The 26,368-nt window shown below is 33.5% G+C and overlaps 1 protein-coding gene across 1 annotated transcript in view; it reads right to left on the bottom strand.

The window, feature by feature from the left end:
• Positions 1-1,871: 1,871 nt before the first annotated feature.
• LOC129740893 (neuropeptide Y receptor type 2) overlaps positions 1,872-26,368 on the bottom strand; it is a 513,355-nt gene continuing 488,858 nt past the window's right edge. Inside the window, exon 3 of the mRNA XM_055732539.1 lies at positions 1,872-3,911. Within this exon, the coding sequence (XP_055588514.1) occupies positions 1,964-3,694 (1,731 nt within the window). The 5' untranslated portion in view covers positions 3,695-3,911 and the 3' untranslated portion in view covers positions 1,872-1,963. The remainder of the gene's footprint in view (positions 3,912-26,368) is intronic.

Here is a 26,368-nt window from a genome sequence, read left to right on the forward strand (position 1 = left end):
TTCATTTTCCAGGAAGCATACAAGTTTTAGCCATATTAGTGTCAGAAGAATAAGAAGAAGAAGAAGAAGAAGAAGAAGAAGAAGAAGAAGAAGGAGAAGAGTAACTACACTAAATTAGCTGATGTTGCGAAGATTTTCCGCTGGAGTTATCAAAATGAAATAGTTTTCCAAAAAGACTAGTAAGCACCCATCAAATGCCAAGTCGGAATGCATAAGAAACAATTTCTTAGGTTTTTCCTATGTTGTGTGTATTTCCCCGGAGCTGTTTGCACAAATTGTTTATTAAAAGACCACCAGACCAAAGACCAGAGTGAATATTCTCTACAGGAACAAGGCATCGACCATCATGAACCGCTGTATTATTTAGGTTCAAATGAAAACAGTTACCAAAAATAAAAAACTTTTATTTTTCATGAGAAATCTTTCAATTCCTGAAGTCAATCTATTTTGACCAGGTTCACATTAAAAATTCACATAACATTTAAGATTTGCTGTTACTGTGATTTTTTGACAATAGGTTATTGGTGCTGCCAGAGACCGAACTGCCGAGATAGTTTATAATTGATAGGAATACTTCCTCCAAAATAAATATTTCCAAATCGTTAGTTTCTGATGTTTACCCGAGCTTAGATCCCGACTTAGAAATATTCCTACAGGATCACGAAAAATTCTGCTAGTCAACGTTTTAGTTTGTGTATGTTTCAATTATTTGCTTCTGCAATATAAAATTGTAAGTTAACTAATTTAAATTATAGAATTTACGATGCATTGATGCAGTGATAAAATAATCCGATTTCAGAAACTTAGCTTTAAGGCCTGCTGGATATTTTTTTCATACTCTGTTATGCTACTCTCGTTAATCACAGTTTCAGGAATTTAAATCTCTTTTATGAAATTATTTTATCGGTTATATCGGTGAAATTTTACATTCTTTGAGAAAGAATATTTAAGAATTGAAAGATTATAGACGGATAGAAGATTAGAATAAGGTGAAAGATGTTGAAAATGAGCGGAAGGGTAATTTTAATTTGAAAAACTTTTCATCACATTTCATCGTTTTGTTCCTCGTTGGTCGTGGAACGAACAACGCCAGGCCTACTATTGTGTAGTGGTAGCTACAAATCTATCCCGTATCTACCACTGCAAGGTAGTAGGCCCGTGAGGAACAAAACGATGAAATGTGATGAAAAGTTTTTCAAATTAAAATTACCCTTCCGCTCATTTTCAACATCTTTCACCTTATTCTAATCTTCTTTACGTCTATAATCTTTCAATTCTTAAATATTCTTTCACAAAGAATATAAAATTTCACAGATATAGCCGGTAAAATAATTTCATAAAATATATTTACGGTGATTATCTCTTCATTTCAAGAATTTAAATCTCTGTATTATTTCGGTCTAAACAAGAACACTGCTAAACTCCACAACACTCGTGAATGGCAATAACGGCAATTTGAAACATTTTCTTTAAAACAGTTGTTTAGATTGCTTGCTCCTTGATCGCGAATGATAAAAGCTGTCCTGATCACGATTAATACAAGTGAATAAGGAAACAAGTCTCAGCACTAATGAAAAAAAAATATATGTTTACTGATTTTGGTAACATCATAATATCGTAGGCTTCCTGGATCAGTTTTTATTATAAACAGCTGATAAGTAGACAATACCGACGTTAGATGGCAATGTAATCTTGCGAAAATTCTTATGAATTTTCTTTTGAGTGTCTCGTCTGTTTGTCTGTGGTTTTCTTATATGTTTTTAAAGACTTTCTTTAGTGATATAAAAAATGGTGATGAGTGGAAGGGCTTTTCATTAAATTTAAAAAAAGGTTATATAGACTAGAGTCTAATTATAAACACTTACCTTAGGAAATTATTCACCACACACGCACACATGAATCACATTTGATTTTCGTTCGTTTGTATTTTAGTTTTAGTGTTGTGCCATTTTGCTTAGTATGCTTATAGCACCTCCGGCACCTTGGTATCACCACAGGTACCATCGTTGATCAGGATCAGAGATTGTAGCTTAGGATTGGTACTGGTGCTGGAGATGGTGACGGACTTGTTGGCATTGGTCGCCATCTTCGAAATTCCCCCATTTCCGAAACCGTTGTTGTTGTTGATGTTAGTGGTTGTGCTACTAGTGGTAGTTGTATTGGTGGAACTGCTCTTGGAGTTACCATTACTAGCGCACTTTTGCGGCGGTGGAGGAAGTTTCACCTCAAAAGGGGTCTCGAGGACTCCGGACGGTAGCATGATGGTTTCCTGAGACTGTATCGAGGGAAGGAGGGGAGGGTTTTGAAGTGGAGGTGGGACCACTTCTGATAGGAGAATGGAATCTACTGTTTGTTTGTTGGATTCACTAGTGTTGGTGGTGGTTGTGGTAGTGGTGGTGTTAGGTGATCGGGACATCAGTGGTGGTAAGATTTGTGAGGACGGGATCAGCGTTTCTTGAATGGTTTCGTTACCATTGCAGGTTCGGTGCTCGGATCGTCGTGTCGAGACGGCGCTGCGTCCCCGCGAGGGATCGAAACAGGGAAGGACCTGTTTGAACTCTTTCCGGAAGTTCTCGTTGAGCCACGCGTACAGGAAAGGATTGTAACAGGTCGAACTCATCGCCGTCAGGTGGGCAATGAAGAATAGAAGGTTGAAAAATGGTAACCCATTGATGTCTGGGTAGTAGTCGTTGCACATGTTGACTAAATTTAGGGGCAGCCATGAGACCCCGAAAATGGTAACCATGGCGATCAGCATCCGATTTGTGCGTTTCTTCCTATCCCTTTCGGCTTCCTCTCGGCGGGTTGTTTTCGATCCAGGCTTCGTACGAGCTCGATCGTTCAGCTTAATTGACACACAGATGTAGCAGAACGCCATTATGATGAAAGGTAGCACAAACTGAAGGATCGAAGTTACGATCGAGAAAACCTTACGCATATCCTCCGATGGCCACATTTCTTCACAGTAATAGGTTTTATTCTCCGGCGTCGTGGCGTTTAGCAGCGTGGTGTTCAAATACGTTCCGTTGGCGTCGTCATGCATCCGCATGAACAAACCATAGGGTAGAGTCACCAAAACCGAAAAAATCCATATCAAGATGATAATGAAGATGCAAGTCGACAGTTTCATTCGCGGATGAAACGGATAAATGATCACAAAAAACCGATCGATCGCAATGGAAGTTAGCGTCAGCGTTGATATGTAGATGCTACAGCCTTGTGCCATCGGTAAAGTGTGACAGATGAGCTGCCCAAAGACCCAACGTCCCAAAAACGTATAGGTTGGTGTAAATGGGACCGCCAGCACACATAGCAATATGTCCGATAGTGCCAAATTCGTAATAAATAGATTCGTCACCGATTGCATCGCCTTATTCCGGAAGACCACATAGCACACCAACACATTCCCGAAAATGCCAAGGATAAAAATACTCGAATACAGAATGTAAAAAATTGTCTGCACGAATTGATTAGACATTATAATATCTTCCATCTCCTGCGGTTGACTGCTAGTCGAGTTCCTCTCCACAAGGTCCTCCCCAATCGGAATTCCCGGCACGGTGAAGTTGATGGCTTCATTTAAAATGTTGTACGTGGTCATTTCCGTACTCGATGGTAGTAAACTAACACGAGCACTGCCGTCGGTCATTTTTCCGCTCGCAAGCGTGGTCGCCAATGTCACCGTAATGGCCATCGTGACGGTGGGTGGGCTAACTATTTTTTTTCCTATTTATCTCGGAACGCCGCTATAATAAACACTGTAACTACTAGCGCGAAACGTCTACAACTTTTTATCACTCCCTGGCGGGTCCCGGTAATGTGCCCTGCACTTGAGATCGACCGGATTCAGTTGAAGATAAACATCACGGTGACGCCACTGGTGTCACTGGGTTTTTTTGCAGTCCCGGAGCCTGGAACGAAAAAGGAGATAAGGGTGTGCGAGATTAGAAGAGAATCTAAAAAGCAGCGTATTTTATTACTATAATTTTCGTTAAAATATTTTTTTAAATTTTTTTGAATCCGAAAATGAATTTAAAAAAAATCTTATTTGAACAGTACATATTTGATTAATGCTCTAAATATGAAATTTTAGAAAAATAAAAAAAAGTACTTGAACTTGGATTCAAATATCGCGGTTTGCGTAACATTAATTTGAAATCTCAATTCAGAGGTGAATAAATTTGCCATTGATCTCCTGAACTTCAGTTTCACGAACCGTAAATTTGGGGAACTTTGATCACCGGGGTAATTTTGAACAACATGAAATTTTTGCAGATAATCAACATTAACTGAAACCTGAAATTAAAATATCTGAAAACTATTTTCTACCTTTGAAAGCATTTAAATTGAGTTTTAAATAGGCTAAATTTGGTTTGAAGTTGATTTTTTTTATCTAATATCATCAATATCATCAGTGAAGTGCGGTAGTGAGTCCCGTTACTGCAACAATTGGTCCGCTCAATATCCTCCTGCCCCATTGTTGTACATAATTCCGCAGAAAAATTTGTTTGGAAATTTCAAATTTATTAATTCGTATACTTCCAATGACTTTGTTTGGTTGTTTTTACAGCTAAAAATAGCAATAAAAATTTTGGTAGCGATTGATTAAGTCCTGAATTATAACAACGTGTTTTGAATTAGTGAGGAGGCTTGTACGGAAAAATCCAAAATATCATTCAAAAACCATCAGAGATGTACTGAAAGTTCAAAAAAACATAATTTTGTATTTTTAAATATTTTTTGGTTCTTGCAATATATTGCATGTGAACAAAAACTAAACCTAACTTGTACCCCAGAAATGATATTCGTTGTCATACAAAAAATTCAAAATAGGCAAATATTTTTTTAATTTTAGTGTTTTGAAAGCTGGTTAACCGGATGAAAATAAAAATCGCATTTTACTGCTTGCATAGCCAATAAGTGTGATGATTTAAAACTTTCGCAAAAACATGTCATGAAATTATTGATAGCTTCAGAAAGCAAATCCTGCAATTTTACAATACTTTTGAATGGATTACGATTTTTTTATTTCGAAATGGTTCTAACTTTTTTCGTGCAATACTTTGCTTCTTCTCACTCTGGCAAACAATTAATCTTAAGAATGGGTGAAATCAATAATTTAAAACAAAATTCATTTCATTGTATATGCGAATAGATCTTCTTGCATACAAATTGTCATACAAAATTGAACATGTTCATTGACTACATGCAACTAAAACATCTCTAATTGTCTATTGATATGACATGTTTTTTTCTGAATAAGTGGATTTTTCCGTTTAACTAGTAATTTAATAAATTCTATGCTTTAATTAATTATTTTCCACTCAGAATTTTCACATTTTTTGCACTCAATGTTGATTTTTAATAATTAGTTCAATAATTCAAAGACACTTTACATATCCATAAGTTTATTTTTTCTACCGTAAAATCTTAAAAATGAAGTTTTGAAATTATTAAACTCGTTGAATAAACTTATGTATGTAAGAAAGTCGGGCAATTTGCATTCTCTGAAAAGTGTCAAAGTCAACTCAACTGCATTGGCTTTGAGAGATTACTTTTTTATCAGATTTATTTTGAAATCCTTTATCCCGACCATTTACTCAACATTTTATGCAAAGAATCTAAAAGCTGTTCTGAAAAAATCTGTTTCTCTAATTTCTTGACGACATATTTAAAAGAATTTTATTCCATGTCAACAGCGATTCCCTTGATATTGTTATTAACATTGTCAGAATATTGTACAGTAGGAAAACTACGACCCTTAATCCCAAAAACTAGAAGTCGAAGGTTGGTATTTGGCCCTTATCATCCAGAAAAATAAACAGTCATAGCTTTGTGAAACTTAATTTGATCCAAAACAGTTTTTCAGCCGGAAAACTCTTGGGAAGCATTTCTATGTGATGTGATTGTTTCCTGAAGATTTATGAAATGCTACAGAGGTAACATTAATTACAAATAAACCCACTTATATGAAAAAGATATTTGTATCAATTAATTTTTCGAAAATAAAATTTTTATACAAAATTGTATATTATGAGCATAAATCAGTCAAACGATCTGAAACTTTGGGCGTGGTTGTGTCCATTTTCAAGTTTAAAATTGAGATTCATTATGTTAAAATCGATCGACTTCCAAGTGAGTCCTAAAACATTTGTTTTATGAAATCGCATCTTCTTCATAGGGGTAAAAGGGGGCAAAACAGATAACGTTCTCTAATCTTTTCACGTGTTAATAGCCACTTAAAAATTAAGCATTAAATACCTTTCAGGTCATTCTATGGGATTTTAAAGACATAAAATTTTATGTTGGTAGGACATATAAAAAAAGGCTCAACACTGGGCAAATTAGGTTAAATAACACTCCACTCAAATGGCTTCAGGTAAATTAAGAGGTGAATTTGAGATTCTGAGAAAACTTTACGTGTTATAAATGCTATTACAGAAACTCAAACCGGCGGCTTTGTCATTTTTTTGTAGGCCGAATAGGAATTAGAAAGTGCATTGGACGGTTTATATGGAAGACCACCCCCCCCCCCCCTCCCTCCATAAGGGGCCGGCTAAAAATTAGATTGCATTTGAACTAGAAGTTCTCATAATAAGCTTCCGTAACAAATATCAGCCTATTCGACATCATGGTGACTGATTTTTAAAATGTGCAACCATTGGAAAAAATCGGACAACATTATGCACGACACAAAATTTGCCTGTGCAACTATTGGACACAGACAAGCTGTTTTAAATGATTTTTTTTAATTTTTATGTCACTTTTTTCAAACACTTGAACTTTTGGATCTTGTTGACCAATCCTGTATGAGTGTATCGACAAAAAAAATCGAGTGAATTTTGTTGAAATGACTAAAATACAGCATAAACACCAAAATCATGTGCTTAGCTGTGCAACGATTGGCAAATCACCCTAGGTTAAAAATTATTTAAGAAAATTCTGCACTTTTCTGAAAATACTTCATACTTCATACACATTTTTTTCTACAAGAACGCAAGTAATTTTGACTTCTGTGAAAAAAAAATTATTGATGTTTTCTGTTTGTTTATTGTTCTCAAGTCTGTAAAATAATAGATTTTTTCGACTATTAGTTATAGAAGTAATGACTACGTTGAATTTATGAAATTTCTCAAAGCAGAAACCAAATCGTTTTTTCAGACTTCAGCAATTTTTTAAAATGAAATAAAATCTTTGTTTTTAAAAACTTTCTTTAGTAATGTCAGAAATTCTTGTCTTTCCGAATTATCAAAAACTGAAGATTTTTTTTAGATCATTCATCATTAAAAAAGTTTATTTCTTTATTAAATAAAGTATACTAAACAAATTAAGAATCAGTTTTTTCCAGTTTAAAATAAAACTTGAAACTCTTAGTTTTTATTTTGATCAGTTTTGAATTTGATTTTTCAAGAACTCTTCCATTTCCCACCTTGTACTTTTTCAGTGATGATGAATTGTGGATGTATTTTAAATACATAAAGTTATAACTGCGATCACGATCAAAAATTAACATTTTTTGATTGCTGGTAGAATTTGAATATTTATAAAGGATTTTATCTCAGACTTTGATAACTGACACTCTTGCAATAAAATTAATTATTTTTATTTTAAAATTTATCAGCTCCTAATTGTGTAATAAATTCTCTGAAGTTCAAAATGGAAATATTTTCCTCATCGAATAAAATGTTAAATGGATGGCATTACAAAGGAATTTTTCAACCAACTCTGCAATTGAAATTGAAGAAAAGAAATGTAAATTAATATGGTTGATATTTTATTCCAAATTTTAATTCGCATTCTGTTTCTGATGTTTTGAAAATACTAACTTTATTTTTTTGGTTTAGAATAAGAATCAACATTTTGAAAAATTTATCAATGACTAACCGGAAATAAAATTTATTTGATTCTTTGATTCTGATTTATTTAGATTCGTATTAGTAATTTTTTTTCGACTTTGTGTGATGAATATGGGTTTGAATATGGTTTAAGAAATCAATTTGCTTATTTCATGTCCTTTTTTTGGTATTGTTATAATTTCTAACAAAATTTGAAATTCGAAACCCCCTACCCATGGACGTTTCCTTCTCAAGGGCTCTCTGGTGTGAGCAAATATTTGAGTCTCATTTGAAACTGCACAACACCAACAATAACCCCCCCCCCCCCCCCCCTCTCCCAACCACCTCCCACTCGCTCTCTCCAAATGAACGTGTTTTTCGCCATATATTTACGTTATTGACTGATTTTTGAAAATTTGAAAAATCACCCCCCCCAAGAGCCAGCTCTAGGACCGCCCCTGCCTCCCATACAACTTTCGTTTTTATTCACACGAATCAAAAGTCATGGCACCCATTTTGCCAACCGTTTTTCGTTTCCTTTGGCGGGGGTATTTTCACCATCACCATGGGCCGGGCATTAGAAACGAGCGTCCAGGAGTTCACGTGTACTGGAAAGCAAATCAAAGCCTGCTAGCGATTTAAAAATTCATAGCGAAGTTTTTGGCTGGTTTTTTTCCTTCTACTGTTCAAAGCACGTGGTACTGGTATGAGGTATTTGATTGCAATAATGAGCTTGAGCTTGAGCTTGCTATCAACTACGGTCCACCTACGGCCCCCGCAGGCCAATGGCATAATGGTTGCACTCCGTATTGGTTCGAGATAATCAACATTGCACAATGAACCAAATGAAAGGTGCTGGGAACAAGCAACGCAATCTCACTGTACAGTTTTGAGGATCTACTACTTTAAAATGAACCAATAACGACGCCGGCCAAGTCCATGTAGTCGATAGTAGGAAGGGAAGTGCAGCATATGTTTAGCGGAGGCCGGCTGTACGCCATCCCTCCACAAATCTCCACGCTGAATGTTTGGGGAAAAGGTAATATGGTATATTGCCGACTGTGTTTTTACCCGATGTTCGTAATCTTAAATATTGCCTCGCTTTGCATGAAGTGACGTTCTCACAAGTACCGTTGTTTTACATCTTCATAATCATCATAATAATACCTACTCTCAATTCAACTTATTTCGTTACCAAAGTAATCATCAAAATATTCTCCAATATCAACAGATTAAATAACGCCATGTGGTTTTATAATGGCTAAACTTTTATTCCACAATCAAACATGATGAAGCATGATCGACCATCAAATGTAGCATATTGGTATGAACTCGTGTGTGCAAACACGATGGAATAAGCTATTGTTGATTTATCATAAATAGCGAATTTCAAAACAATGCGATAATTGCCTTTTAATTATACATTCTTAAGCCTAATCATGTACCTTGATATAAAGCGCCACTGCAGCGCCGACTTCATACGGGCTTCGATGTCTGCTACCGATTACTGCTTGTTGTTGTTGTGGCTATCTTCCTAAACAGCTGTTCCGGTCATTGACTCTATCCTTCTTAAATTCCAACAAGAAAGATGAACCAAAACAAATGGCAGGACTGTGTTGGTGATAGAATTCTTTCTTCGCCTCTCGTATGGCCGATCACAAGCATGCTCTTCTTTCTACTATCACAAACACGGACAAACGTAAGCGGTTGCTCAATTCTCACTAGAGCTAGCCCGCCGCATGCATGCAATTTTCACTTCACAACACAAATTATTCACTATGGCACATCGTATCCTAATCTCGATCTTCTTGATTGTTGGCTTAGCACGGAGCACAGGCGGATCTCGTTTTCGGATGCGCGCGATATTCGTTCTCGATGCTCGAAGACAACACCCGATGACGATATGAGCACTCTCGACTCTGCTTCTTTTCAATTGCCCCCCACCAAGAATTTACGGGCTCCCGAAGACGCATAAAGAAAGCCGACCGCTACGACCTGTGGTCTCAACCGTAGGGTCAGCCTCATACTACCTAGCTCAATTTCTTGCTAACATCTTACAAAAGGTAGTTGGAAAAACCGAATATCACGTTCGGAATAGCTTCGACTTTTCGAATGAGATCACCAAAATTCAAATCCCCGAGGGATACGTTATGTTCTCTCTCGACGTCGTGTCACTGTACACTAACGTACCAGTGCAAAAAACGTACGAAATAATCGAAGGAAAATGGGGAGAAATCAACCAACACACACAAATCCCCTGGCTCGAATTTCTGCGTGCACTTAAAATCGTACTGGAAGCATCTTTCTTCCAGTACAACGGCAAGATGTACAAACAGATATTCGGGGTTGGGATGGGGTCACCTCTCAGTGGAGTTGTAGCGAATATTCTCCTCGAACACCTTGAAAAAGAAGTTATTGCAAAACTGAAAACAAAGGGAATCAACCTTATAACGTACAAACGATATGTAGACGACTGTTTTCTTATTGCAGAGGAAAACAAAATCGATGAAATACAGAATGAATTTAACCAACCTTTCGACAGCATTAACTTCACAGTCGAAAGGGAAACAAATTATTCTATACGATTCCTGGACATGACCCTCACCAGAAACGGTAATCAAATAAATAAAAATTGGTTCACCAAACAACTTAATGGGAGATACCTAGATTTTTCATCCAGCAGCCCGTATGCGCACAAGAAAAATACCGCAATTGCATTAATTGACCGCGCACTTAAATTAACTGACACAATAGAACGAGAAAAAAGCATCTTAACTGTCAAAGGAATTCTCAGATGCAACAACTATCCGAATGATTTCATTGACAAAATTTTAAGTGCACGTGTTGATGCAATCTACAACTCACTCAAATACGAGGACAGGGACGTCCAAATGGGCAGATACGCATCCTTGACGTATATTCCCCATCTAAGTGAAAAAGTAACTAAAATTTTACGAAAATACGACATCATCGCTTCTTCAAAACCGGTCAACAAAATAAAAAACAGCATTTTCACCAAACTTAAAGATGAAATACCGAAAATGAAACAAACGCAAGTAGTATACGCAATCCCTTGCGAATGCGGTCGCGTATATTGTGGACAAACATCTCAAACAATCGAAAAAAGAATTAAAAATTACAAATATACAGACTCCGTTCGATTTTGGCAACACGCTCGTACATTTTGTGTTGCCAAAATCGAATGTTGCCAAAATCGAACGGTTTTTTTTCTCCACTTTTTTATCAGTTATTTTTACAAAATCACTAACATTATTATCAAAAACGTTATTTTTAGTCTATTTCCGACCATTTCTAGTAATTTTTGATTTTTTTTCATCATGTTTTTGATGCATTTTTCACTTATCTTGTTTTGTTTATAATGTTTGTTTTCATTTGTCATATTTGCTGTTTTTTTCGTTCTTCATCATTTTTTAGTTGTTTTTAGTCATTTTCAGTCTTTTGTTTGAATTTGTTTTTTAACTTTTTGAATTTTTCATCTTTTTGTCATTTTTTAGTACCTTATAAATTTTTTAAAAAACTTTTGTTTTTATTGTTGCATTTTATCACCATTTCAGAACACAAAAACGTAATAGTGGTATTTGTCTGATTTAAATTGGTTCTGTTATAACAAAAACTAAATTGTAATGTTGTTTCTAAAAACCGTTCGAGTTTCAAACCAAACGCATCGACAACCGGCTTAACGCAACATGCTGTGGAAAACCACCACACATTCAACTACGATGATGTCAAAATCTTGGAAAAAGTGAGCGATGAGGGTAGAAGGAAAATCGCTGAAACACTCCATATAAAATTGAGAGGAGAGCGAGCAGTAAACATCCAACGAGATGCCATGGAAATCTCTAGCATCTATAACGCTCTAATAAAAAAGCTGAGAGGGACGCCCCAATTCAAGAGCACGATCCAACCGAGCATCAAACCGACGACGAACCAACCTGAAGCGCACCGAGACGACGGCTGACTAGGAGCATCTTCTTGACGTCGATTTCAAATATCAAGAGACGGCCGTTAGGGAAACACGCGGCAAAACAAGTTGTGAGTTTCGAGATAGTGTGCATAGGAAATAGTTTTTTGAAAATATTATAAAATTTGTTACTTTTTATTTATTTTAAATACAGTTTTTCTGAAGATGGCTGAAGTTCAGTAGGCCGAAACGTAAAAAAAAAGCAGTTTTAATTTCGTCCTGAATAAATCACCGAAAAAATTATCAATCAAAGAAAACCATAGAAAAGTGCGGTGATCAAAACCAAACAACAATTAGAGTATTAAGGTGCTTCTTAAATGTTTTCCGGTCGCGAGATCGGCATGGACTGTTGTCCCCTATCTGTCACGAATTACTGTACTCCGCAGAATGATTTTTTGTAACTCGTCAGCGTTTATTCGGGACAGGTTTGCACAATTAGTATCTCGACGACTCACAACATGTCGTGCGTGCACTTGGGACACAAGAAATGAGGTTTGAGCGGAAATGGATTCTTGCATACATCAGCACGATTGATGTGTCAAGCTTTTGTTATCGATCTTATCGACGCTTGTACACAGTCAATATTTGGTTTTCTTAACATCCGATAAAATTGCTAGTTTGGCTAAGGTGGTTCATAATTCTTTCAAGTCAAAATGCTTCAGAACGGTAACAGGTATGGAAAATCACCTTAGTACGCGATAAAACCACTTGAAACCTGAGCTCCTAACATCCTAACCCGCCTAAGTTTCCTATTGAAACTCCTGATTAAGCCTAGAGGCCGTAAAAATATAAAATGACATTTAAATAGGTTGTGAACTGTACGGTATGTTTAAAGGATGCAAACGGTCGTTATTCTCCTGTTTTTGTATTAATTATGTTTGCATTGGTTATTCGGAGTGGTTTCAGACACACTTAACATATGCAAACCTAACATTATACATTATTAATTTAATAATTTGTTAATTGTCCCTAGCTTAACTCGGCCTCATATAACTGAATATCTAAATTATGTTATGTGATTAGATTGATGTATTCAGATTAATTCAAAATAATGAATACGTTGTACAGTTCGAAAAATTCTATCAATAAACTATTACAATTTGGATTGATCAGGTATCGACTTTGGAAATTTGGTGATAGCATAAAATTTGTCTTATTCTCCAGGTGGACATCATGTTTATGTTTGTGAATCAAATATTTATCTTACCCTTAATTCCAAATAAAAAACCTCTTTTAAATCATATTTTGCTGTTTGTGCGATAAAAATATCCTAGGCTTCTCAAGTTTACTCTAATATTTTTAAGATTTGATTTTATTGTCGGTTTTTCACTGAGTTTGAAAATTTTATAATAAATGATGTATAATATGTGTAAAGTTAACTCATGATTAATAACAAATTATCTGAGTCAGGAAAAAATGTAATGAACTTTTAGTACTAATAGAGCGGTTTTGAAACATCAAGAATATATTTTGAAAATTATTTATGTGGTAATATTTTAATAGATTTAGATTCCATTTTGCTTGTGTGGATGGAAAGATAAGAGTGTTGGCAGAAGGTGTGTAAAAAGATGAAATCTGTTAAAACTCAATCCAAGCTTGACGAGGAGGGATTCCAGACCGTAAAAGAACGGCGCAAACGGGGCCGGAAAGTTGCTGGCGACATGGAGACTTCAGATGGTTCTACCGCAGATTCTGACCAAGGCGTGAAAGGTGATGCATTGAAGGGAAGTGCAGTATCTCCAACTGTTTTAACTAGAGCGAAAATGAAGCAAATTTAAGTTGATAAAATAAGGGTTAGGTCGAAGTCTTGTTCTAAATCAATATCGTCTATGGAACAAATGAGGTTACGGAAATAGTTTGTAATAGTAGTTTAAAAACTGATTGAAAAATACAAACAATTAAGATCGTTTAATTGAAATGAGCAAATGTTGAATAAAAAGTACCAATATTATTGTTGAAATAGTAATGCAAGAGAAGAAAACAGTAGTAAAAAGTTAGAAAAAATGTAAAAAGCCAAAGTGTAAAATATTGTAGCATTAACTTTTCTTAATTTTAATAAAAAAAAAAATCTCCTAAACCTCATTGAATATATTTATTTAAAAAATCGCCGGAATACTATGTAAATAGGCTCGCTTCTGTATAAGATCAAAGTACAGTGTTTTGTTTTTCCGGACAAACATTATTTTTAAGTTTGCAAATGGAATTTAACCCTACATATCCTCCTACCTCTATGTTTTTGTGCTAGATACGCTTCATAAGTTTCTTGTTTTTTTAAATTGTATTTCCAGATTTCTGCGGAACGTTATAACTTGAAATTTTTTATAATATTTTAAAGCTCAACAATATTGAGTGAATTATTTAAATCATCAATCAAACGGCATTGTTTTTGGCATATTTTATTGATGTTGACGAAAAATTCAGAAAGACAGTAGAAATTTTAGAGAGACAGTAGAAAAGTTGTCTTTGCAACAAAGATTAGGAAAACTTTAATTCTGTTGCTTAAAACATTTCTTATTGCTTCTAGTTTTATTCAAAGTAAGATAAACCCGTATCTCTCACAAAAAAAATTATAAAGTTTCAACTTATGCCAACGCTGTGCTTCTATCATTTGTCATACCACAAGGTATTTGATTGCAATAATGAGCCTTAATTAAGGATTGAAAAATACAACTACCCTGTTAGGAATATATTGACTAGAGTTTCAGTGAACTGAAAAGTGAACCGTGAATAACTATTTGGACTGGAGGCTGAAAAACTAATGAACAGCGTTTTCATAGACTCCAGATTTTAAGAACCAACCATTTGCATATTTTTAGTATTCCTTATAAAGAAAGAAAAATTAATAAGATTCAGAGTTATTCGTTGAAGGCTGCAATTTCAATGCTTTGATAGCCGCCGGGAAATTTAAGCGGGGGAGTAGAAATTTTATTAGATAAATAAATCGGAGGTTTTAAGCTTTATTCAATTCTATTTCATTGACCAATTTATAACTTTTGATTTAATTTGGGCCATCAATGTGTTCAATTCTACCATCCAATTTGGAAAAAAATTCGTTTTGTAATGCAAGTCCAAACAAATGATATCAAAGAATTTTATCATTGATCACTCTTCAAAATAAATAATAAAATGATTGTGTCCGAGGATAAAAAACTTAAATAGAACTCAAATAAGACCATTTCCATAACATTTAAATGGTAATTTCAGTTCAGAGATGATTTATTTTCGATAAATCCAAGAAACTTTTAGTAAAAGTTTCTACATTTAAGAAAAACTAATCATAAATCAGTGTTCAATTAAAAAGCGAAAAAAGCACACAAACAATTAAAAACATGCAAAATGAGTCTTAAACAAAGTTCAACAAGGTTCGGAAGTGTTTTCTGGAAATTTTTAAGTGAATAAAACTTAAATATACCATTGTACAAGAAGATCATCCATCTTGAAAAGTGGGATAATCTCCAAAAGAGATTTTCATCGAATGGAGGATGGGAAAGATAGAAATTCATGTTATCATTTGCATTTAAAAAATTAAAGGCCAAATCTATTAGAGCTTCTTAGAAAAAGGTTTGGTTAAAAAAAGTTTTTCGTGATAGAGAAAGGGAAAGAAAATTATTTTGAAATTCTATTGATAATCCTCAAAACTTTAAGCTTCTTCAAAAAAATAAATACATAAATAAATAGAGAATTCACTGTGTTTCTCATCTCAATAAATACTTTCAAAATACTTACAAAACATACGTGGCCAAACATGAGGCAAATTTCTTAAAATGATGAATATAAAGCTTCCAACATTTCGAAAAATCAAACGACTCATTTTTATATATACTTTTTGTGAACCCGAGCAAGGCCGGGTAAAATAAGCTAGCATTACTATAAATGTACTTTTAAAGTTATAAAAATTCGGTTTTTTCGAAGACTCAAAAACAATTACCTTTCTTGATAAAATGATAGCATTTAGAAGCAAATGGGTTAATTAATACGAAATTTTAATATTTTTCCATTGTATAGGCATAGTTTTAGAGTTATTTTTATGGTCATTCTATGAAAACTTTTGGATATAAAAAAACGGACATGTTCTATGAGAATGCTTTTATAGAACAAATGGCTAAAAACCCTAAAAAATGGCCAAGTTTGAATAAAAAAGAACATTGGAACAGCGGAAGGACCTAAGGAATTTCATGAATGTAAAGTTTCATTTGTTTTTGAGGCCAAAAAATATTGAAAAATGTTTATAATTTTTGCCCCTAAATGTATGCAGCAATATAGTCCATCTTTTGAGTATATTTGTTTTTGAAAGAAAACGTTTAAATTCAATTGAGTCCAAACAAAAAATGACTGATATCGATATTTACGTTAAAACCATAGTTACCAAATTTACCCCGAAACATGAAATCTGGTTTTGTAAAAGCTTTTAGTTATAGTCACCAATGTCTTTTGAAAATTCAGCTATCAATGATCATGTTTTATACCTCAGTAAATATTTTAGAACTTTTTAGTGTTACAAAAAAGCAACCCCTTCCAAAATATTCGAAAATGAATTAAAAATGTGATTAATGTTCCCCCAGTTTACGGTATGATCAAGAATATTGTTGATGTTAGTGACTTTGTGATAGAAAAAATTTAAAAAAAACTGCATTTATTTAGAGAAAAATTTTTTTCAGCGAAAGTTTTAGACTCGATGGTATCATTTAAATCTGATTTTCCATTGGCCTAAAATGTCAATTTAAAACGAAGATTTAGAAATCTGACCATGGGGAGGGGTTGCTGAAGTTTAGTCTAGTCTAAAACTTTCGCTGAAACAAAGTTGTCCCCAAAAAATACGTTATTGATAATTTTTTCTACCATTAAGTCACTAGTATAAACAATTCTCCTGATCATACGTAAAAATGAAATTCAGATGATCAACAGCACATTTATTCACCTCTAAAATGCAAAAAAGAGATTTCAAATTAACGTTGCGCAGTCCAAGAAATTTGAATCTAAGTTTAAGTACTTTTCTTATTTTTTTCAAAACTCCATATTTGGAGTATAACTCAAAAACTGTTCTATTGAGATTTTTTGAATTTCATTTTCGAATTCTGCGCCCGATTTAATATGAAAAATTTTGGTCGGTCAATAAAGTTCACATTTTAATTTGAATTTTGTAAAGTAGTGAAATAATTCAAAACTAAAAAAAAACTAAAATTATCATCCAAGAAATTTTGTAAAATGAATCCAAGGAATTTTGTAACTGAATTTTCGACTTTTGTTTGAATAGAGGTGATAGCTCACATGACATTACATATTCTCTATGAAATTTAGTTTTTAAATATGCGGGTAAGTATAGTTCTTCAAGCAAAATATAAACTTCCATTGTACATTGTATAAGGTAAATGTTCTTCTCTAAACTCAAAATTAAAAATTCCTAATAAAGTTTAGACGAACGACTAAAATTATTCAAGTGTAACAATCTTGACTCAGAACTTAAACAAAAACATCGGAATCTTATACAAGGTCAATAGTTCTACTACACTTTTTAAAAAAAAAATCTAACTTTTTTAAAGTAATTTAATTCTGAATATCGAATTTCAATAAGATTTAGTCTAAGCTTTCTTAATCTCCCAGATTTTGCCCGAAGTTTTGCACATTGTATTTGCGTCTAAATTTCTTGAATTAGTTTTATCAAAGTTAATGTGAATTATTTTTTGAAAGCTTAAAATGTGATTTAAAATTAACTGAAGTATTTTGATACACAAAAGTCAAGTGTTATTATTTTATAAATTTGATATTGGCGGATATTGGAAAAAATGTCCCGGATTTCACGTAGAAAAATATTTTGAAAGCTTAGGTAACCTAAGTTAGCTTAGAATAATTCCAGATTTTGTGGTTCTAAATTTGAATGAAAACATTTAAATTTGATGTCTTTGATAAGAACTCGGATTCTGTATCCAGTTAATTGTTACTGAATTTCAGTTTTTACCATAAGTAGAAAAAAAACCCTGATTCGAATCTCGAATCTTCGAATTCGAATTCGAATTTCAAACTTCTATATTCGAAACTCATCATTTCGGAATAGTAAAAGAAAATATTTTAAATTACAAACCATTTTTAAGATTTGATAGAGATAATTTTAATTCTTATACAGAATAGGAACTGAAGAAAGTTTAATAATTGTGATTCATTCAGATTCACAAGTTAAATTTCAAATAAATAACCGAAGAAAGAATTCACAATGAAAACCAAAAATTCAGAGTTCAAATAAGAGATTTCTGGTTGTAATTCTGATCTAAATTTTGCTTTTTGGCTCATAATCAGTAAGAATTTTAAAAATCTATCGACTGGTTGGGTATTAAATAAATTGATTTTCGGCGATTTCAGTCAAGTCTCGCCGAAAATCAATTTATTCATAAGTAATAATCAACATCTGGAACTAAGATTCAAAAATCGTTTTCAAATTCGGGATTCAAAATTTGAAATCAGGTTAAAAAGCAGTATTACGTTTCGGAATCAAAATTAAAACTTCAGATTCAGCTCGAAGTGAAGTTTTATAATCAAGGAGAAAAAAATATCAATGAAAGAATTTGACTAAGGATTCAAATTACAGGCGATCGCAGTTTCATTATTTCGATTTTAAACTCGACATAAATGATTTAATTCAATCAGAGTTAGTTAGGAACACAAACCAACAGATAATATATATGAAATAACATATATTAAATAAAATGTTGGTTTTTGAGATGCCAAGATTTTTCATTTTTAATTTCATAGAATTCTAATCATGAAATGTATTATTAATAACTAGCTGATTTTAACCGGCATTTCTCGGGTTCACAAAAAACATAAACACATTCCCTTGAATGCTTATTCATCCTATCACGAAAATCATTTAATCCATCGTTTTTTAAAAAGCTTGAGTAAATTTGTCTTGAATTTTTGTAACGTATTATCAAATCATAACAATGTTTTTTATCTGTCCCATATAATATCTAATCAAATTCCACTTTTTAAGATGGATGATCTATCCGTAGAACGGTCTTTTCAAGTTTTCTTTACTCAGAAATTCCTGCATGTTTTCAATTATTGTGCCTTTTTTGCTGTTTGATTCCACACTGTTTTGTGATTAGTTTTTTTTTAAGATGGTAAATATTTTTAAATGTTTTTTTGTAAATTACCAAAAAATACATCCTTTCGGAATCAGAGTCACCCATTTCATTATGTTATAAAAAAGGTGTTATTTGGATTATATTTCAATTAATCTATTAATGAATACAACTATCCCTTTATTTATCGTGAGAAATGATCATCCAAAGAAATCCTTTGTATGAATTCGCAGTACCAAACGGTTTAAGTTTTCTCATAATTCTCATAAAAGAACTGATCACATTAATAACACTAGTTTACAAAATTTTAAAAAAATCGTGAACTTGACTAACTGATCAACATTTTTAATGTAAAATCGGGCGCTGAATCCGAAAATGAAATTCAAAAAAATCTCAGTAGAACCGTTTTTGAGTTATGCTCCAAATATGAAATTTCGGAAAAATTAAAAAAGTTCTTGTACTTAGATTAAAATATCTCGGACGGCATAACAGTAATTTGAAATCTCTCTTTCGCATATTGAAGGTGAATAAATTTTCTATCGATCATCTGAACACTGTTTTTGCGTTTGACCAACAGTATTGCTGATATTAGTGACTTTATGAGAGACAAAAATGATAAAAAACGCACTTTTTTAAAGAAAATTTTGTTTAAACGAAAGTTTTAGACTTGATGGTAGCATTTAAAAAATCTGATTTTCTTTTGCGCTTAAATGTCAATTCAAAACAAAGATATCAAGTGGTTATTTATCAAAATCGGTTGAAAATTGAAGAAGTTATGGCTACTTAACCATAACTGTAATTTTTGCAGTTTTTAATAATTTAACGAACCGCAGTACACTTATCATAGTATAGGAAGAATGAAACATGATAAATCTCACTCGCTCCAAGTCAAAATTATTTATTAGCTTACCAGAAGGTCACATGCCAAGTTTCAGGAAGATCTGACCATAGGGAGGGTATGCTTAAGTCTCAAACGAGAATAAAATTTTGAGGTATTTAGCCCGATAGGAACGAAAAATACTGGTTTTTCATCAATAACTTTTTTCATCACTAGCTGATTGTTTTTTATGGTTGATTTTCTTAAAGCCTAAGTTGAGACAAATATTTCACCCGAAGACTGTAACTCGATTGGATTTGAAACAGAAAAGTTATTGCGGTTCAAAGGCCGCAAATTTTGTCCAACACGCAATGAGTACTTTTTACGCATTGCGTTTTATACAGTGATTGAATTTTGCTGAGCATGAGTTGATCAACCATCTCTCGCTCAACGCTTTACTCGGAAGCAAAGGTTGCTTTGAGGCAGCGAAAACGACAAAACCGATGATGTATACGCTCTAAACATGGCCGCCTTCATGAAGCAATATACATTCGAGGCAGCGAATCCAAAAAACCAAACGAATGGCTCTCACTCATCTCCTGTCCCAACCTTGAGGGAACCGAATTCAAAAGGCAGAGCAAACCCGAGTCTCCTCGTTTGTGCCTGGATCGAATGCGTGAGGTTTTTCTGCTATTGCTATTATTGCACAGCAACCGCACGCAGGCAGCTAGTTTTTTCATTTCTTTTTCTTCCCCCCTCTTTCACCATACGTTGCGGGCCGTGCAACGCAATAAGTTCGGTTGTTTTTGTTGTTGCCTCAACCTTTGCGGCGAGGTTGAAGATGTTCTCCTCAAATTCAACAACGTGAATGAGTATGTGTGCCTCGTCTTCTTCATGCATCATGTAGCAACCGAACGTTGAGAGAGTTCGTTCGGGGCAGCAAACGGATAGTGTCTCTCAGAGCAGATCCTCCTCATGGGGGGAGGTTTGAATGAATGTATATGTATCGTCTCCTGTATAGCTATGCGAGGCCTCAAAGTGTGTATTTTGAATGCCTCTGATGAGAAAATTGGTGAGGATTTCAATCACTGGTTTTATACGACAATTTTCGACCAAAATACAATCTTTGAACCGAAATAACTTTTCTGTTTCAAATCCAATCGAGTTACAGTCTTCGGGTGAAATATTTGTCTCAACTTAAGCTTTAAGAAAATCAACCATAAAAAACAATCAGCTAGTGATGAAAAAAGTTATTGATGAAAAACCAGTATTTTTCGTTCCTTTCGGGCTAAATACCTCAAAATTTTATTCTCGTTTGATACTTAAGCAAACCCTCCCTATGGTCAGATCTTCCTGAAACTTGGCATGTGACCTTCTGGTAAGCTAATAAATAATTTTGACTTGGAGCGAGTGAGATTTATCATGTTTCATTCTTCCTATACTATGATAAGTGTACTGCGGTTCGTTAAATTATTAAAAACTGTAAAAAATACAGTTGTGATAAAGTAGCCATAACTTCTTCAATTTTCAACCGATTTTGATAAATAACCACTTGAAATCTTTGTTTCAAATTGACATTTAAGCGCAAAAGAAAATCAGATTTTTTAAAAGCTACCATCGAGTCTAAAACTTTCGTTGAAACAAAATTTTCTCTAAAAAAATGCGTTTTTTATAATTTTTCCTCATAAAGTCACTAATATCAACAATACTGTTGGTCAAACGCAAAAACAGTGTTCAGATGATCGATAGAAAATTTATTCACCTTCAATATGCAGAAGAGAGATTTCCAATTACTGTTATGCCGTCCGAGATATTTTAATCTAAGTACAAGAACTTTTTTAATTTTTCCGAAATTTCATATTTGGAGCATAACTCAAAAACGGTTCTACTGAGATTTTTTTGAATTTCATTTTCGGATTCAGCGCCCGATTTCACATTGGAAATGACCTTCAGTTTACTGAGTTCAAAAATGCTGTAAACTAGTGTAATCAACAATAAACGGATAAAATTTCTAAAAGCTTCATGCGTTGGGTTTGATTTTAACTATCCCAGAAAACGCACGTTTAATTGTCGAATCTCCCGTTTTTTTATTCTTACTTGTCATCGAAGCGTTGAAATCGCAGCCTTGAGCTTATAACTCTGAATTCAATGGATTCTTCTTTCCCTAAAAAAAATCCAAAAATATGAAAATGCTTGGTTCTTAAAAGCAAGACGATTAGTTTTCAGGATCCATTCCAAATCGTTCATATTCTGTCAAAAAAGTGATTGTTTTATATTACAACTTTAAACATTTTGATTTTTAAACAACGCTTCTCGAGAGAATTATTTCAAACACAAGAAAAGTGAACATGGACTTCTTGAAGGCCTAATAATAAACATCGTCTTATAATATGTTCTACAATGTTTCAATATTTTGAAATGCACATGTTTTGAGGTTTTTTTTTCAGACAAATTTACCTAGAAAGGAGACAATTTTTCTACTTTTTGTATTTTTCACCTTATCACAATAAGACCGGAACAATTTTCAAATCCTTCTTTGGTCACTCGGAGTTGGAACATGGCCAGGGGGGGGGGGCAATAAAAAATAATGTGAAAAACAAATAAATTGGAATAAATTTCACGAAAGCAACAAAGTTGCATTCAATATCATTGCACAAAACCTAAAAAACAAGAAATGTTTAATCGAAAAATTCAATAAAATCAAGAATACAAAAGTTGAGATAACTTCCATCTTCCAAAATTTGTTTTTTTCGTCTTGTAATCTTTAGCATTCTTGAATTTTTTTTATCGAAATTTACATTAAATACATCATTTAAAATTTATTCCCCCCTTCGGGTTTATGGAAATTTCGAAGGGGAGGGGGGGGGGAAGTTTGGCAAAAGAAGAAATTGATATTTGTTCCAGTAATGTCTTCATGAAAGTTGTAGATCATCCAATTTTTAAAAACTTTGTTCAAGGTGGCAAAGCTCTATCTTTTGAAACAGCATGTTTTAAAGGCAGTTAAAATAAAATCAAACAAAAAGTACCATTAAACTTCAAAATTGAGACTTGATACCTTCAATAAAGTTGTGCAGGTATACAATTGTCACAACTTTCTTATGAAAAGCAGGCCTCAAAGCTCGCTTCGGAAAAAGTCAAACGAATTTTTAGTTTTTTGAGGTAAGTTTTCAAAAAGCCGTCTTCAAAATATGCTGTTTCAAAAGATAGAGCTTTGGCACCTTGAAAATTTTTTTTCAAAATTGATTTATTTTTTGTTTTGATTATAATCGTTCTACCAAACTTATGGCATTCGCGACTTTATATAAACGATGCAGTGGGCGGAATGTTTTTGACAAACTTATCCGGTTCAACTGTGTTCGATGTTTAGTTTTGGGTTCGAACTCGCGGATATCGCCTCAGAAAGCAACTGACTTGCCAACTGAGCTATATCACTAGCCCCTTTTAAATTGAACGATCTACAACCATTATGAAAACAATATTGTGATTAGATTATAAATACAAAAAGTAAAAAAATTATCTCCCTTATAGGAGAATTGACCAGGAAAAAAGAAACAGCAATACATGCGCATTTCATAATAATGAAACATTGTAGAACATTTTATCAAGCAATTTTGACAGTAAAACCTTCAAAAAGTCCATGATCACGTTTATCGTGATTTAAGCCCTGTGCTTTAAAACATTGAATCAAAACGAGTTTAAATATATTCCATGTGCAACCAACAAAATCAATAGTGCTGATGATTTCGGAAAGCTGATTTTAGCTTGTTTCATTTGTTTTTTTTTCACAACTTCAATGATGAGAAGCATCCATGTAATTGAATTTGATGATCATTCAAGAAGAAGTTCAAAATAGTTTACAATTCATTCAATGCGGTCTAGAGCGTAATAAACGAAATTTAGAAAACAATTCAAAGTTTAAAAAATGCTCCTAAAAATTATTATTAATATTATCAATAATGTATATCAATACAATAGCTTTTGGATATTGAATGCTGCAAAAAATTATAAAAATTATTGCCTCATTAATTACAATATGACAAAAATATCGTTCATGATAATAAAAAAAAAGAAAATTTTGAAAAATAACAGTTGATTCGTTTCTTATTTAAATTTTCGCTATATGCTATTCAAACCTAAACAAAACGTGATGGTCCAATTTTTTTCCACAAAAGCTATGTAAGTTAACTCAAGAGTATTTATGATGGGCTTGTGATATAGCTTAGTTGGCAAGTCTGTTGTCTCCTGAGCCGATGTCCGCGAGTTCGAGCCCAAGAGTAAACATCGAACACAGTTGTACCGGATAGTTTCTCAATAACGATCCGCCAACTGTAACGTTGATAAAGTCGCGAATGCCATAAAGATGGTAAAACGACTATAATCGAAACAAAAAAAAAAAAAAAAAGTATTTATGATTTCGAATTGAACTAATTTCTTGACTGCATTCGTATTTTTTTTCGATCATAAATTGGACAACTGCTCATCAACACAGTAAAAATGGAGATTGTCCCCGAAAAAAATTGCCTTCAACGTTGTCAGATATTTCCTCATTTCATCATTTAGGACAGGGATGAGCCACCTTCTAAACCATTTTTTTATATTTTGAAGAACTTCATAGACAGTAATCATCTGAATAGAGAAATATAATGATTTAACGTCACTTCATTGTAAATAGGATTTAAATCAAACAAATCTATGTATGTTTTCAATTTCAAATCTTTATAGCTTAATGCCGTTTCCAATGCAAGTCTGGCAATGTAAGCATGAATTGGCTAGATCTATCGCTAAATCTTAATCAGTGGCCATTTTTCGAATTATTTTATTGGTTCATTTAATTTGAACTTTTTCGCCAACATTCGATTTTCCGTTCATAGACATCATTGCTTTACTTTTTTTCAAAACGGTAAATTTTTCAAGGGCTTTCTTCTGTTCCTAAAAACGTTTGACTCTTCTCCTGAGAAAAATCATGTTTTGTTTAAACCGGTTTGCTGCTATTATTTATCACATCTATGTGAAAGTCTTCTGAAGCAGAAAATACTACAGCAATAACTGGAAATGGGGAACATTTTTTTTAAACCGCTGTCTTTTCAGCATTGGTCTTAATGTTTTGTTTTCTAAACGTATTTTCGAAAAGTTTTTTTTTTACATTTTCAATCTGCTCTCAAAGTCTTGATTTTATAGACGATAAATAAAATATTTTTTGGTTTGAAACTCCGAATATCGATGAGATGATTTTGCTGTTGACATTCTGGATTCCTGAAACTGTGAATTGTTATTTTTCAAGTGAAATTACTCAATTCGTCGATGTTTGGTATGACTTTCCAATAAAATTAAAAAAAAAAATAGTAGCGATCACAGAAACCGTAACATTTTTTTAATCATATAAAAATAATTAGGTACTAATATTGGTTTTGTCAAGAATTCATAATTATTTTGGAATCTTTTGATGCTGAGTCGATTCGAAACTTAAAATCGCTCACTAAAATCGCTTACCAAAATGAGAATAATAAAGTTTTCAAAAAAATATCCTGCTAATCTCATCGAACACAGTTGAAATCCGAAGTATTCGTCCTGGTGAATGGTAACCTTGCCAACCAGTGAAAATGAAAAATTCATCAAACTCCTCGGCAATCGGCAACTTTTCGTTTGTTTGGCTCAGACACTTGGAAGATGTTTGATAGATGTCTGGTCCACATGAAATGTCGTTGATGTTGACGAAAACTCCGGTTTGGGGATTCAGGGACAATACTACATTATCTCAAATAAAGTCAAAAGGGCCTAATCACTTTTCCACTGCACTTAGAAATGTCAGTGCTCATTCGTAGTTACGAATGTTTTCGGAAGTATATTTGCTCTTTTGCATGTAAAACAACACATAAAATGCTTGAAAATTGCTAAAAAAAACCAAAAGTCCGAATGAGTGTGGAATAAATGCATGTTCTACTCTAACACCACCACCGAATGAAGACTAAAATTGATCCTTGGCCTATAGTAAAAGATCTCATACCAAATTTGGGCGAGATCGGATCACGGGAAGGGGTCGCTCAACGAGCCTGTAGTTTGTATGGGATTTTGAGACATTTTGTTGGGGATAAACATGAAAAACCAGTTTTTCATCAATCACTTTGATGAAAAACTGCTCGGTTTCCGTCGGCCGATTTTTTTCAAAAACGGGTTTTCTTAAAGCCTATTATGAAAAATATTTCATCCGAAGACTGCATTTAAGATTGCTTTAAGAAAAACCGTTTTTGAAAGAAATTGGCCGACGGAAACCAAAGTTATTGATGAAAAACTGGTTTTTCATGTTTCTCCAGAACAAAATGTCTTGAAATCCCATACAAACTTCAGGCTCGTTGAGCGACCCCTTCTCGTGATCCAATCTCGCCCAAATTTGGCATGAGATCTTGTACTAGGACTAGGATCAATTTCAGCCTGCAGCGCATAACATTCCACAGGTTTTGAATTTCCCATACAAATTTGGGGCAGTCTAGGTATATTCAAAATAAATCACTGACATTATTGTTTTTCGATTTTGTATGAACTGGTAATTTATGATAATTATCAATCTGAGTTTCGTCGGAAAAAGTGAAAAAAAAAATGTATTCAATATGAGAAAACTGCATGCGCCCTGCGAGCCGCGCTTCGCTCAAAAAAGTGTTTC

The sequence above is a fragment of the Uranotaenia lowii genome, chromosome 2, assembly GCF_029784155.1.
Source record: "Uranotaenia lowii strain MFRU-FL chromosome 2, ASM2978415v1, whole genome shotgun sequence".
Classification (NCBI taxonomy): domain Eukaryota; kingdom Metazoa; phylum Arthropoda; class Insecta; order Diptera; family Culicidae; genus Uranotaenia; species Uranotaenia lowii.